The sequence below is a fragment of the Phascolarctos cinereus genome, unplaced genomic scaffold (genome assembly GCF_003287225.1).
Source record: "Phascolarctos cinereus isolate Bilbo 61053 unplaced genomic scaffold, phaCin_HiC Scaffold_3;HRSCAF=262, whole genome shotgun sequence".
Classification (NCBI taxonomy): Eukaryota; Metazoa; Chordata; class Mammalia; order Diprotodontia; family Phascolarctidae; genus Phascolarctos; species Phascolarctos cinereus.
In genome coordinates, this window is record NW_027555736.1 from 248,434,335 (window position 1) to 248,450,330 (window position 15,996).

General features: G+C 36.3%; 1 protein-coding gene across 2 annotated transcripts in view; it reads left to right on the plus strand.

Annotated features, from left to right (window-relative positions):
* The window catches only part of PALS1 (protein associated with LIN7 1, MAGUK p55 family member), a 115,189-nt gene extending 99,717 nt beyond the window's left edge, over nucleotides 1-15,472 (plus strand). For both annotated transcript variants that reach the window (XM_021004732.2, XM_021004734.2), the window contains exon 14: nucleotides 12,166-15,472. In XM_021004732.2, coding sequence (XP_020860391.1) covers nucleotides 12,166-12,342 — 177 coding nt within the window. In that variant the 3' untranslated portion in view covers nucleotides 12,343-15,472. The remainder of the gene's footprint in view (nucleotides 1-12,165) is intronic.
* The last annotated feature ends 524 nt before the right edge of the window (nucleotides 15,473-15,996 follow it).

Below are 15,996 nucleotides of genomic sequence, written 5' to 3' on the forward strand. Positions count from 1 at the left end.
TAGCGGGCAAGTAAAAAAATCATAAAAGCATAAAATTTTTAGAAATGTAAATGTAAAAGGGTTTTTTTTTGTTTTACTACTGTCTTTAGTATAGTGATAAGCTTATCAACCAATTCATTCTTTTTTTCTATTTTTTTAAATTAATTTATTTTGATTTATCAACAATCACTTCCATATGCTTTTTAGTTTAAAATTTTTCCCCCCCTTTCTTCCCACCACCCTCCCCAAGACAGTGTGCAATCTCATATAGGCTATACATATACATTCCTATTAAATATATTTTCACATTTTAGTGATGTGGTAAGGAAAAATTAGAACCAAATAGGAGGAACCATCAGAAAGAGGAAACAAAACTCAACAGAAGAAAAAAAATAGCAAATAGTATGCTTCAGTCTGCATTCCAACTCCATAGTTTTTTCCTTGGATGCAGATAGCATTTTCCATCACAAGGCCTTTGGAGATGTCTTAGATCCTTGTATTGCTGGGAAGGGTTAAGTTTATCGATATTAGTCATCGTACAACATGGCTGTTATTGTGCACAACGTTCTCTTGGTTCTGCTCATTTCACTCGACATCAGACCATACAAGTCTTTCCAGGTTTTTCTGAAGTCAGCCTGTTCATCATTTCTTATAGCACAATAGTATTCCATTACATTCATATACCACAACTTGTTCAGCCATTCCCCAATTGATGGGCATCCTCTCGATTTTCATTTCTTTGCCACCACAAAAAGAGCTGCTATGAATATTTTTGTACACGTGGGTCCTTTTCCCATTTGTTTGATCTCTTTTGGGATACAGCCCTAGAAGTGCTATTGCTGGGTCAAAGGGTATGCACATTTTTATAGCCCTTTAGGCATAGTTCCAAATTGCTCTCCAAAATGGTTGGATCATTTCACAACTCCAATAACAATGCATTAGTGTTCCAATTTTCCCACATCTTCTCCAACATTTATCATTTTCTTGTTTTGTCATCTTGGCCAAACCAATTCATTCTTACACCATTTTTACTTGTATATTTGTTCTTAGGTTACCTAAACCATTTAATAAAAATAAAATTTGTGTAGCAAGAATAATGAAAGCAAAACAGCAGGTAACTTTATAATGGAACCTATAGTTTCTTTCTTTCAGAGTAAATTAACTGGTTTAAAAGTTTGTCTTAAGGATCACTTTGCAAGGACAGTCATAAAGATGTACACATTGAGATTGTGTGTTCTACAGTTACACATGGCATGACATACAATAACTATAGGACATCTGTTTTTAACCACAGGCATGAGTCTGGTAATCCCAGAGTACCCATAATAACCACATTTGTAGCTGGAAAGAATTATCCCCTCCACCCCCTCCACACTCCCCCCATGTCAATATGTAGATATTTTTCTTTGCTTAAACATGGAAACTGGTTTGACATTGGTCTTGTGTAATCACAGGTGTACCAAAACTACACTTCCATAGAAAATTTCCATATCCCTATTTTAGTCATGTTACATTAAAAACAGTTCACTTCTTATATTTGCTGTCTCTAGCACCCTACTTTTAAACATTAAAAACCACATGAGAAATATTGAAATTCAGATTAAAGTAACATAAACTTGTCATAAATGTCAAAAATTATTTGTGGGGCATGGATTACAAATAGTCTTTATATTTTAGAATAATGCAGACAAAGTTGACTGCTGGTTAATTGTACCTTCTGCTTCAGCTTCATTTCCTTAGGTGCCTGATAGCCTCAATTTCAAGTTGTCTTTTAGTCATTGCATTTGTAGTCTTTGTACAAGTGCTTGGCAAGGGAAAAATTTTTCTAGAGAATTCTGGATCACGGAATACATAGAAGTTCAGGGCTAGACTCAGTCTTTATAGGATGTGTTTTTTGCATCCTCTTTTTACTGATTTCAGGTGCTTCTTAATATGCTTGTTGTGAATGATCCCCTATTCATTTCCTGTGATCACCAGCAGCAACCTCAGCCAAATAATAGTGGTAATGTCCTTTAATTTTCAAATAGAAAACTTTGCATTGAAGCATTAGGAATCAACCTTTCTAGCAGAAATAGTTTACAGATATCATTGCAGTTTCCTCTGAGCTTGGGCTCAATTTTCTCTATATTGTTAGATCATCTGTTATTTTTTTTTCTTAGTACCTTCTGTTTTTTGTTCAATACTTGAAATGATCCCCCAGTTAGACGTCTGGATTCAAATGACATGTTTTAGAAAAAATGGAGAGAAGATTCCGCTCCTCATAGGATAATTCAGCTCCTTGCTTAGTCAAGAATAGCAGTCAGTAAACATTTATTACCCTGCACAGAGGTACGATAGAGAAAGTCTGGAGTAAAGCCCTTAAAGGAATGAGACGTGGCTGGCCTGGGCACCCACATTAAATGGATGTTCTGAGCAGTGCCATCCAATCAGAGGGAGAGTTTTAAGGACCAGAGGATACTTGTAAAGTAAAAATTTTGGGCCTAGAATGAAGCTCAGAATGAAGAACTAGAACACATTAGAGGAAGTGCAGGGTATATTGTTCAGTTAAGCACTTTTATGTAGCCTGCCCATGTCATATCTCTCAGCCTGCTCAACCACTTTGGCCTTCTGCACCAGCTCATTTATACCCACGCCCATGTTTTCTGACCCAGGAGTGAGTGGCTATGGTTAATGGACAGGGGTTCAGCAGTCTCTGTGCTGAGGCTGAGGCTAAGGCAGTGATAGTGCAGCTGAGATTCTGTCCCTATATCTCATAGAATCAAACCACCCCCTCCTATTCATCTTAGCAGACTGTGACAATGGGACTTCTTAAACTCATTGAGGCAGTGAAGAGCCCTCATATAAGGCCCCAGGATCATCTTTGGACATCTAAGCAGCAGCATTGCCCCAGAGATTCTTGATTTCTCATTAACCATGTAATTTTGACCAGGGAGAGCTTTTAAAAATTTTTTTGTTTTAAATGAATCAAGCTAAACTTGAACAGGTATATGATAACCAGGAGAGTGTCAGGATCTTACTCATTAGATTTTCCACTGTAAAACCTTCTGTCACTTTGTCATTTATAACATACTTGAGAACTTTTGGGGACAGAGCCAAGATGGTAAAGTAGGGAAAGCATTTGGCTGACCTTTCCCAACATTCCCCTCCAGACAACTTTAAAAGAATGCTTCAAATCAAATTCTGCAGTGGCAGAGCCAACAAAGGTTTGAGGAAATCTTTCAACCCAAGACAGCAAAGGAAGTTGGAAAGAGAATTCTTTGTGGTGGAGGCTGGTTCTGAGCCCACATGAATTAAACACTAATTGTGAGACTAGTTGGTAACAGAAGCAACAGCAGGTTTGGGAGCTTTCAAAGCAAAGACGGTAAGGGAAAATGATAACTGGTCAGAGAGAGATTAGAGGGGACCCCTATGCTAGCAGTGGACAGAGGACCACATATTAGTTGTCAGATCCATTGCCAATACCCACTTCTGGGTCATAGTTCAGAGGCAGAGTTCAAAGGGGCAGTATCACGTTTTATCTCAAAGGGTCAGGAACCAGAGACCCTGAGGAACAGTATCATTTCTAGGCCCAAGGGAACAAGGGCCCTGAGAAGCAGTATCAGCTGCAGTCCCAAAGTATCAGGGGCCTTTTCTGAGTAAGGGACAAAGTGCAGACCAGGAGAGCATGACCACCTTGGAAGCGCCAGAAACTTTTAAACCCCAAGAACTGGCTCTGAAAACAACAGTGTGAAAAGGCCTGGAGCTTGAAACAGTCTCCCCCTGCCCATACTGGTAACAAAGAACAACTTTAGAATAAAGTTCAAAATCAAGAAATAGCATGGAAAAATGAGCAAACAACAACAGAGAACCTGACCATAAAAAGCTCCTGTGGTAGCAGGGAAGATCAAGGTACCAACTCAGAAAACAATGAAATCAAAATGGCTACAAGCAAGGCCACAAAGAAAAATGTGAATTGGATGCAAACCCAACAAATTACTGGAAGACCTAAAATTTTATCTTCAAAATAAAAAAGAATGGTAGACTAAAAATTGGGTAACAAAATGAGAGCAAAGGAAGAAAATATGAAAAGACAATTAAAAGCTTGGTAAAATAAGCATAAAAAATGCTGAAGAAAAAATTAACACCTTAAAAAACAGAATAAGTCAAGAGGAAAAAGAGGTACAAAAATTCACTGAAGAAAATCGTTCTTTTAAAATTTGAAAAACAGTAAAAGCCAAAAAGAATGAAAAAAAAATGGGGGAAAACTGACTTAGAAAATAAATCAAGATGATTTAAGAATTTCTGAGTTATTGAAAGTCACAATCAAAGAAAGATCCTAGACATTATATTTCAAGAAATTCCCTCCCCCCAACTGCTACAATATCCTAGAATCTGACAATAAAATAGAACTTGAAAGAATACACTGATCACCTCCTGAAAGAGATCCCAAAATGGAAATTCCAAGGGATTTCATAGCCAAATTCTAGAGCTCTCAGGTCAAGGGGAAAATATAAAAGCAGTCAGAAAGAAACCATTCAAATATCATGGAACCATAGTCAAGATCACACAAGATTTAGCATCTACCATGTTACAGGAGTAAAGGGCTGGGAATATGATTTTCCAGAATGCAAAAGATTGGGTGTACCAAGAATCACCTACCTAGCAAAATGGAATATAATCCTTCAGGAGAAAAAAATGGATATTTAATGAAATAGAAGACTTTAAAGCATTCCTGATAAAAAGATAAGAGCCAAATAGAAATTTTGGTTTTCAGATACAAGACCCAAGAGAAGCATAAAAAGGTAAACCTGAAAGAGAAATCATAAGGGACTCAGTAAGGATGACACATGTAACATCTGAGAACTATCATTATTAGGGAAATTAGGATTCTACATAGAAAAGAGGGTGCAGGAGTGAGTTGATTTATGTTGGGATGATGTAAAAACAAAATGGGTGTGTGAGAAAAATGGATACCCTGAAAGAAGAGGGAAGGGAGGAGAAAATGGGAATCATCTGATATGAAAGAGGTGTACAAGAAAGAAGTTTTACAGGGTAGTTGCAGGGGGTACTACACTTGAGCTTCTGTCATATCTAAATTCTGACTGAATCCAAAAGGGGAACACACACCACACACACACACACACACACACAATTGGTAATAGGCATTTGTCTGACCCAAATGGAAAGTAGGAAGGGAAGGGGATAAAAGAAAGAGTGTGATTAAAAGGAAGAATGGATAAAAGAAGATAGTGATGAGAAGCAAAACAGACTTTAGAGGAAGGACAAGAAAAAAGAGAGAAGGATAAAATGGAAAAATAGTTTGGAGGGAAATACACAGTAATCATAACAGTGAATGTGAATGGATGAATTCACCCTTAAAATGGAAATGGATAGCAAAATAGATTAAAAACAGGAATCCTACAATATATTGTTTACAAGAAACACACTTGAAGAAGAGACACACACAGAGAGAGTAAAGATAAGGGGCTGGAGGAGAATCTATTATGCTTCAGCTGAAGTAAAAAGTTAAAAGAAGCAAGAGTAGTGATCATATCTCAGACAAAACAAAAGCAAAAATAGATCTAATTAAAAGAAATAAGGAAGGAAATTACATCTTGCTAAAAGGTACCATAGACAATGAAGTAATATCAGTAGTAAACATATATGCACCAAATGGTTTAACATCCAAATTCTTAAATGAATTATAGGAGGAAATAGATAGTAAAACTATACTAGTGGCAGACTGCAACCTACCCTCTTCTGTCTTAATAGAGTCTTAGAAAAGTTAGATATGATAAACCTGGTAAAAACTGAATGCAAATAGAAAGGAGTATACCTTTTTCTTAGCTGTATATGGCACCTTCACAAAAATTGACCATAAAAACTTCACAGCCAAATGCAGAAAAACAAATATTAAATGCCGTTTTCCAGACCATAATACAGTAAAAATTACATTTAGGAAAGGGCTGTGGAAGCAAAGATTAAAAATTTACGGGAAGCTAAAAAAAATCTAATCCTAAAGAATGAGCAGGTTAAAGAACAAGTCATAGAAACAACCAATAATTTTTTTTAATATGAATTTATTTATTTGTAGTTTTCAACATTCATTTCCACAAGATTTTGAGTTCCAAATTTTCACCCCGTCTTACCCTCCCCCCACCCCACGATGGCATGCATTCTGAATATCCCTTCCCCTAGTATGTCCTTTTTTCTTTCTCTCTCCCCTCTTCTCTTATCCCCTTCCCCTTCTATTTTCCTGTAGGGCAGGATAGACTTCTGTACCCCATTTCCTGTATTTCTTATTTCCCAATAGCATGTGAAAACTTTTTTTTTAAACATATGTTTTTAAAACTTTAGGTTTCAAATTTTCTCTCTTCCTCCCTTTCCCACCCACCCTTATTGAAAAGGCAAGCAACTCAGTATAGGTTGTACATGTGCAGTTATGCAAAACACTTCCATAGTAGACATGTTGTGAAAAACTAACTCTATTTCCCTTAATCCTATCTGCCCTCCCATTTATTCTATTCTTTCTTTTGACCCTGTCCTCCTCAGAAGTATTTACTTCTGATTACACCCTTTCCCAATCTGCCCTCCTCTCTATCATCCCCCTGCTCTCTTGTCCCCTTCTCCCCCTATTTTCTGTAGGGTAAGACAATTTCCATACCCAATTGAATGTGTATGTTATTCCCTCCTTAAGCCAAATCCTATGAGAATAAGATTCACTCATTCCCTCTCACCTTCCCCTGCTTCCCCTCCACTGTAAGAGACTTTTCTTTTCTGTTTTTTTTTTGTGAGATAATTTACCCTTCTCCTTCTTTTCTCCGAGTATAATCTCTCTCATCCCTTAATTTTATTCTCCAGATATGACCCCTTAATCTTCAACTCACCCTGTGCCTGTCTATCTATCTATCTATCTATCTATCTATCTATATCATATCTATATACATACATATAATTTTTTTCCTCCAACTACCCTAATACTGACAAAGGTCTCATGAGTTATAAATATCATCTTTCCATGCAGGAATGTAAACAGTTCAATCTTAATAAGTCTCTTATGATTTCTCTTTCCTGTTTACCTCTTCATGTTCCACTTGAGTCCTGTATTTGAAAGTCAAATTTTCTATTCAGCTCTGGTCTTTTCATCAGGAATGCTTGAAAGTCCTCTATTTCACTGAATGACCATTTTTTCCCCTGAAGGATTATACTCAGTTTTGCTGGGTAGGTGATTCTTGGTTGTAATCCTATCTCCTTTGCCCTCCGGAATATTATATTCCATGCCCTGCAGTCCTTTAATGTAGAAGCTGCTAAATCTTGTGTTATCCTGATTGTGTTTCCACAGTACTTGAATTGTTTCCTTCTGGCAGCTTGTAATATTTTCTCCTTGACCTGGGAACTCTGGAATTTGGCTATATTCCTAGGAGTTTTCCTTTGGGGATCTCTTTCAGGAGGAGATCTGTGGATTCTTTCAATTTCTATTTTGCCCTCTGGTTCTACTTATCAGGGCAGTTTTCCTTGATAATTTCTTGAAAGATGATGTCTAGGCTCTTTTTTGATCATGGCTTTCAGATAGTCCAATAATTTTTAAATTCTCTCTCCTGGATCTATTTTCCAGGTCAGTTGTTTTTCCAATGAGATATTTCACATTGTTTTCTAATTTTTCATTCTTTTGGATTTGTTTTACAGTGTCTTGATTTCTCATAAAGTCACTAGCTTCCAATTGCTGTATTCTAATTTTTATGGAAGTATTTTCTTCAGTGATCTTTTGGACTTCCTTTTCCATTTGGCCAATTTTTCTTTTTAGGGCATTTTTCTCCTCATTGGCTTTTTGGACCTCTTTTGCCATTTGGGTTAGGCTATTTTTTAAGGTGTTATTTTCTTCAGTATTTTTTTGGGTCTCCTTTAGCAAGCTGTTGACTTGTTTTTCATGATTTTCTTGCATCACTCTCATTTCTCTTCCAGTTTTTCCTCTACTTCCCTTACTTGCTTCTCATAATTCCTTTTGAGCTCTTCCAAGGCCTGGGACTGGTTCATATTTTTTTTGGAGGCTTTGGATGTGGGAGCTTTGACTTTGTTGTCTTCTTCTGGTTGGATATTTTGATCTTCTTTTCACCAAAGTAAGATAATATAGTCTGACTCTTTTTGCGCTGCTTGCTCATGATCCCAGCCAACTACTTGAGTTTTAAACTCTTTGTTAAGGTAAGAGTCTACTTCCAATGTGGAGAATGTACTGTCCCAAACTTCAGGGGTTTGTACAGCTGTTTTCAGAAATACTTGTAGGAACCTGTAAATTTTCAGTTCTTACAAGGTGGTATGATAAGGCGTGAGGTGTTTACTCCTTTCCTGGCCTGTGACCACAAGTATTCCTTTCTGTCCTATAACTGTGAGGAGGGGTTCCTCTCCATAGCTGCTACGAGCTCTACCACACCAGCGTTCCTTCTCACCCCAGCACCGCCACCCAGAACTGTGACCCAGATCCAAACAGGGGCAAAGCAAGAGATTCCTGCCTCAGCACTGGCAAAGAGATTCCTGCAGTCCGTCTCTGATCAGCCACTGGATTCCCCCCCAGTCTGTGGGCCGGAAGCTCGGGAAGCAGCTGCCCCTCCCCCGACCACGCTCTTGGGAAATGAAGCTGAGACCCCGCCTTCCTTTCTCAGCACCGACAGAAACAGACTTTTCCCACTGACCTTCTAAGTTGTCTTTGGCATTAGTGGGTTGAGGAGTCTGGAAACCTCTACAGCTGCCCACGATTCAGTCCTCTGAGGCCCGCTCCAGGTTCACTGCGGCTTGCGCTTTTACGCTGTGCTGCGCTCCCAGCACGATTCACCTTTCTCATCAATCATCCAAGGTGTCTTGGGCTGGAAATTTGTTTCACTCTGTCTTTTTGTGGGTTCTGCTGCTTCAGAATTTGTTTAAAGCCTTTTTTTATGAGTATTTGGAGGGGTTTGGGGGAGAGCTTAAGGAAGTCACTGCTTTCAGTCCGGCAGCTTGGCTCCGCCCCAATAACCAATAATTTCATTAAAGAGAATGACAACAGTGTGCCAACATTCCAAAATTTGTATGCACACAAAGCAGTACTTAGGGGAAAATTTATATCTCTAAATGTATACATCAGTGAAAGAAAGAGTAGATCAATAAATTAGGCATACAAAGCAAGCATAGTTTAAGAAACTAGAAAAAGAACAAATTAAAAATCCCCAATTACATACTAAAATGGAAATCAAAGAAGAAATTAATAAAATTGAAAGTTAAACCCATTGTACTAATAAACAAAACTAGGAATGCTTTTATGAAGGTAACAAAAACATAGATAAACCTTGGTTAATTTGTTTTAAAAAAAAAAAAGGAAACCAAACTACAAGTGTAGTGTGCTTGACATAGAGCCCGTTAACATACCCTTTGTGACCAATCCTGGCAGTGTGGATAAAAAAGAAGCTATTTTAATGAGAAGCATTCCGCTAAGGTTTGCTTTCTAACTAAGGGTAATTTGAGACATAGAGGGAAATTCAAAAAAGAGGATATAAAATACCCAGTGATGTCATAAACTTGATAAAGAAAAGCCGTCTGTATTCATAGACATTCTGACACAAGTGCATAAGATATCTTCTTAACCATTTTACTCTGTTGAATACTAAAATATTTCGGTAATATTTCCCTTTTACTCTCTATCAACACTTTGTAAGTCATAACAGTGTGTTCACTTACGTAAGTGTGCACAAGGGCCTAACACTGAACAAAAGGTTTAGTGTCTTCCATGGCCAGATGTATAACATTCCAGAATGGAAATTAGGAAACTCTGCATAAATTACCAGAGAATAAACCAAAGGTACTCCAGTTTTTTTTTGGGGGGGTGTTTCCAAGCCTAACAAAGCAGAAAGTATATAACAAGAATTCTTGTATTGGTATATCCCATCCTTCATTATGTGTGTATACTGTTTTTCAGTTCAAATGTTTCCTTAATTTAATTTGGTAATTAATAGCATCATGCTTATTGATTTAAGTTGGCTTTGAGTATTGTTATGTTTATGGTTCTAGTGTAGTACTTTGACTTGGAATATAAAGGGTTTTCTTGCTTGACAAATTTTTTCTCCAATATATGTTTGCAACTTAAATATTATGGACAGACCTTACATAAGTGGAATTCTTCTAACAGAGTTACCTAGTCCTTAGCAACACACTTGGATAGAATAAATTTTTAGACTAAATCTATTTGCAGATTTTCTGTGAACTTTCTCATGAAAGTTCCTGTCTTTCCAGCTTTATATACATTCCCACAAATTGTGAAGAAAAGAAAGTAGGAAATTGTATGAACCATGTGATCTGTTTAGGGCAGATTTTTCAGCTTTCAAAACAAAATGTTTCTGGGGGCAGCTAGGTGGTCCTGGAGTCAGGAGGACCTGAGTTCAAATCCAGCCTCAGACACTTGACACTTACTAGCTGTGTGACTCTGGGCAGGTCACTTAACCCCATTGCCTAGCCAAAAATTTAAAAAAAAAATGTTTCTGTTTGTGGAGAGCTAAACAGATAGCTATGTTTGAGCCACACTTACAGACATTCTAATAATTAGTCCTAATGATACAGTAATACAATTTCTGCATCTCAGATCTGATATTTGTGTCCATAGTGTCTAGAAAAGATAAAGAAATAAGAGCTAGAAGGTTACCTAAAAAGAGTGTCTATCTCTATTCATCAGGCAAAGAGAAACAACTTAATTTCCTAAAAGTTTACTACTTCTTACCCAACCCTATGTGTGTGTGTGTGTCTGTGTGTATTCCCTGTGAACCAATTCCAATGAGAGTGAGGTTCAGCTTCCCATCCCTGCCATTTTCTTTTCCAGTATAAAAGTTCTTCCTTAAGCTCTTCTTTTATGTGAGATGATTTTCCCCATTCTACCTCTCCTTTCTCCCCAATGTATCATTCTTTCTCACCCCTTCATTTATTTTAGAGGTCATCCCAACATAATTAAGTCACTCCTGCCCTCTTTCTGTGTTTGAATCCTAATAATGATAAAGTTCTAAGATGTTAAATGCATCATCTTTCCCATAAGCAATGTGAACAACTTGTGTGAATATGAAGTTAAACAACTTTATTGAGTTCCTTATGATTACTCTTTCATTTTTACCTGTTGAGTCTTGTGCTTGAAAATCAGATTTTCTATTCAGCTCTGGGTTTTTTTCTTAATCAAGAATGCTTGAAAGTTCTCTATTTCATTAAATATCCATTTCCCCCCCCAAAGGATTAGACTCAGTTTTGCTGGGTAAGTGATTCTTCATTGTAGTCCTAGTTCCTTTGCCCTCCAGAATATCATAATCCAAGCCCCCACTTCTAAACCCCTAAATCTTAATGTGATCCTGAATGTGGCCCAACAGTATTTGAATGGTTTCTTTCTGGCAGCTTGCAATATTTTCTGCTTAACCTGGGAGCTCTGGAATTTGGTTACAATATTCTGGGGACTTTTCATTCTGGGATGTCTTTGAAGAGGTGATTGATGGATTCTTTCAATGTTTGTTTTAGCCTCTGAATGTAAGATATCAGGGCAGTTTTCCTTGATAATTTCTTGAAATAGGATGAGTGGGTTTGTTTCTTTGATCATGGTTTTCAAGTAGTCCAATAATTCTTAAATTATCTCTCCTCGATCTATTTTCCAAGTCAGTTGTTTTTCTGATAAGATACTTCCCATTTCTTCTAGTTTTTTCATTCTTTTGACTTTGTTTTATTGTTTTTGTTTTGTTTTTCTGTCTCATAGAGTCTGATTTTTAAGGAATTATTTTCTTTGGTGAGCTTTGGTGCTCTTTTACTTTCTCATTTTTCTCTTTGTATTTTCAGAACCTAACACAGTGTTTGGTAGGTAATGTGCACTTAATAAATGCTTTCCCACAGAAACTGACAACTGAACTTTGGTTTATAGTAATAGTTGGGATGAGAAAGAAAAAAATAGAATATGAGTAGAGAGGTTATAAAATCAGAGCAAGAGTTTCAAGAAAGGAGTGTTCAGTTAGCTAATGCCAGAGAGAGGTCAAGGAGAATGAGGACATGAGAAAAGAATAATCTGTATGTATCATCAGTTTATATCGTAGGGATTTTTTACATTGCTTATAAACGATTGTTCTTGTGCTAATGTGGAATGACATCTTTTACTGTTGGATGCATTCCACTTCTCAGGGCCCTAATGCATAAAATCTCAATGTTTTTATTTTCCCCTTTCAGCCAGAAGAATTGAGAGACATCATTGAGAAGACTAGAGAGATGGAACAGAACAATGGCCACTACTTTGACACTGCAATTGTGAATTCAGATCTTGATAAGGCATATCAGGAGTTGCTTCGATTAATTAACAAACTTGATACTGAACCTCAGTGGGTACCATCCACCTGGCTAAGGTGAAAAAAAAATCATTCCATAGCATGATTGTACTTTTCTTTGGCAAACTGCCAACAAGGAAAATTGCCTCCATACTTTAATGAGACTTGAGTATTAGGTGGCCAATTGTATCTTTATACCTCTTTTTTATATCTCTTATGTTAATATGATTGGAAGAAGGCTGTTCACTGTGAAGAGAGTTCTTCACCTACATTGTGCTAGGGATTCCTTACTCATTTTTAGATTATAAATCTAAGCTTCAAACACAGCAGTCCCATTTTAATCGTAAAAATCTTTCAGTCCTGTTTTTCTTAATAACTAAATCTGTTTTCTATGCAGTCACATTTCCATAAAATGTAAGCATGCATACATGTGCGTGTGTGTGTGTGTGTGTGTGTGTGTGTGTGTGTGTGTGTGTGTGTATATATATATATATATATATATATATAAATCCATGTCACATAGTTATAAATGTTGATATTATTTAACACTTAAAAGAATTTACCTTGTGGAATCTTTGGTCATTTCAGACTATGCCTCTCAACTATAGGGCAGGACATCATTTTCCTAGAAAATTGGTTTTAGTCATCAGAAGTGCTTTCTTTTTAAAAAAAAAAACCCAAAATACACTGATCTAATTTTATTTTTTATTAAGAAGATATGCTACTTTGGTTCAACCCTGTTAGGCTTGAATTCAGTCTTGAGCGTATTATATTTTATCATAAACTAGATTCCATTTTGACAGCACTGTAATTTGGATAATGTTTATAATGTAAATATTTCAGACTTTCATTTTTTTCAGAACAAACTTTGTACATTAAACTTAACTTCACATTCAGCAACCTTGGGTCCAATGAAAGACACCATGTGGTTGGTCTTTTAAGTGTGAATATTTTATGCACCTCTGTTTTCCCTTTAAATTATATACCAACTGATTTGAGAACTTCTTCCTTCCTCTGATCTGTAGTACAACAGAAGAAATAAGTTACATTATGGAAGATGTTCATATGAAATGTGATTTTTAATAAAATGTGTTTCTTCCTCATAATGCAAGTAACTATTTTTTTTTAAAAATGAGGATACTGAGTACTAGATGATGTTTTATATTTTAATATATGAGCATAGCATTTCTTTTGATTGTTATGGGTAATAAACTGGAACTATGATTGCTGAATATAGCTGCTATACTGTAAACTGGTATTTAATAGATCAAGCAATGATTTTCATCCACTTACTCAATATTAGAGTAAAATTAGGTAAACCCTGATGAAATACTGTAAAAGTTGACTTTGAGATCAGAAGGAAAGGAAGGCCTGAAAGTCATTTGATAGCACTTTAGGAAAATGGCATTGGAAAAATTATTAAATGTACAGAAATATGAATTTTGTCCTAGCAGGTCTGCCTCTTGAGATCAGAATGCCGCTGCAAGCCGCATCTGGAGTGTATGTGACATAGTCTTAAGGCTTGCTCTGCAGCTGTCCATCTTTACAACACTACCATTGGCATGGAAAGATGGTCTTTAATCTCTTTATCCTTTAGGAGGCAATATGTGATTCAAGTGAAGGGGTGAAGAAGAGAGAAGACAAAACATAAAATGTGAATGTTAATTTTCCTTAGTAACTTTCTCTGCAATATTTCCTCTTTCTCAAAACTGAACACTGGAATGAAGTTGACTTGTAGTTTAATTTAACATAAGCTGTTAAGATTTTAATGGTTTGTCACATTGTCTTGTGTATACTCTCAGTTTTTCTCTTTGCTATACATTACCTGTAATAGAGAACTCTAGGTAGTCTGCATTGCTTTATTTTATTTTATTTTTTTTTGGTTCAAATTTGAAGAGCCCCAAAGTTGACTGGAAAGGTATAGTGCATGGAAATAATTTTTTAAAATATTTTTCCTTAGTGTGAAATTAATATTTCTCTTATTAAGGGATGGGATAAGTCCTTTTCTCATCAGGTCTGAGACACTCCAGCTAACATGTTGCCTAAGGAGTTGAAATGAAAAAAAATACTCGTTGAATTTGAAGGCACAAATCAAGGATTTTTTACTTTGCACTTAGCTTTCCAAATCTCTACAATTTTACTTTGTTCCCAGGAATAAAAGGTAGAGATTATATGGTCTGCTTTACTATGACAACTGTTTGTTAAGCCAGCATTAACATTTTGATGGTTCTTTCTCTGAGGATTAAAAGGATAGCTGAATTCATACCATACATTTTAAGTTAGACTTCGGTGCTGTGCAGCTTTATCATGTGTAGAGAGGAAACCTTATAGTTTGTAATAACCCTATGTATGTGTGTTGCAGCTGCATTGGAGCTGAATGAATAGAATCTTTGCATAAAGGGGCACCCCTGCCCTCTACCGTTCCCATGCAACACCAGCTTAGGAATACTTTTTTGTCTCAGTTCAGTCGTCATGTTTCCATCTCTCCCATTCTTCCCCTCAACACATGGTTGGTGAGCATAGTGGATGTATTCACCCCCAGAAGCTTTCTCCATCCATTTCTTAATTTGTTTTCAGTACATAAAGGGTGTGAAAATTGTTGCTAAAACATTTGTTGTTGATTTTCTCACTCTTCTTAGGTAAGTGATGAGAAGAATTCATACTGCAAATCAGAACGTGCACACTTGATTACGTGGTTGTCTGTCGAAACTTCATTTCCAGTCTTCTGTGTGCTGTGGTTCTGATTTGAATTCCCTTATATGGGAATTGAGAAGCCTCTATTTTTTAAGAGAAAAATGTACCTTGGATCCCAGTTATATACATTACTGTAAGAAATGTTTCCTATACGAATTTTTTTAATAGGTCATAACTTTAATCTCAAGCTGAAACAGGAGGGAACTTTTTGATATTTTGATCAATCCAGGTTTGCTTTCCATGAAAATTTAATATCTGGATTTCCCCCCTCCATCACTAATAGATAGCATTAACAAATATTAATATGAATGTAACTGTATTTTCAAAATATAAACCCTAGGGACTTAGCCTTAACAAAGATAATTTTCCTGAGACCTGTGGTTAACCCCACTTTATACTTTTCTATCCTGTACCTGCACTGTGTATTTTATGAAATGTCATAAACTGCACAACATCATAATGTAAAAAAAGTAAAATTATATTTCTAGATTTCAAATAAAATCACTGTAATAATCATATTTGTTATGATCTTGAGTGTTTGATTTTGTGTCCTTTGCAAAATTCAGTTCATTCAGTACATACAACTAAGAGCCAGACTAGGCCCTGGAGTGGATTTTGAAAGTTCTAGATGGCACACACTTCTGAAAGCTACTCATCTTTCCACTTTGTGCATTTGTGTTTTCACTAGAGGCCAGGAATTGGACCACTAAAGTCTTATTTGTTCTTATGAATGAAATTGTTTATTTTTTTCCGAATTGAAGGAAATACCTTCAATTCATCCCTTGTTCTAATAACATTAGCCCCTACTTCAAAAAGCTCATCCTATTGTAGACCCAAGGAAGGAGACTAAAAACAACTTCCCTTCTGTAATGCTTTTCATTATATATACCTATTGTTAGGAAGAAGTTTGCAAAATGCTTTATAGATAGAAAGATAATCTTTCCCCCAAAATTTGAATTATCATGTTGGAGAAGATGTGGGAAAATTGGAACACTAATGCATTGTTGGTGGAGTTGTGAAATGATCCAAACATTTTGGAGAG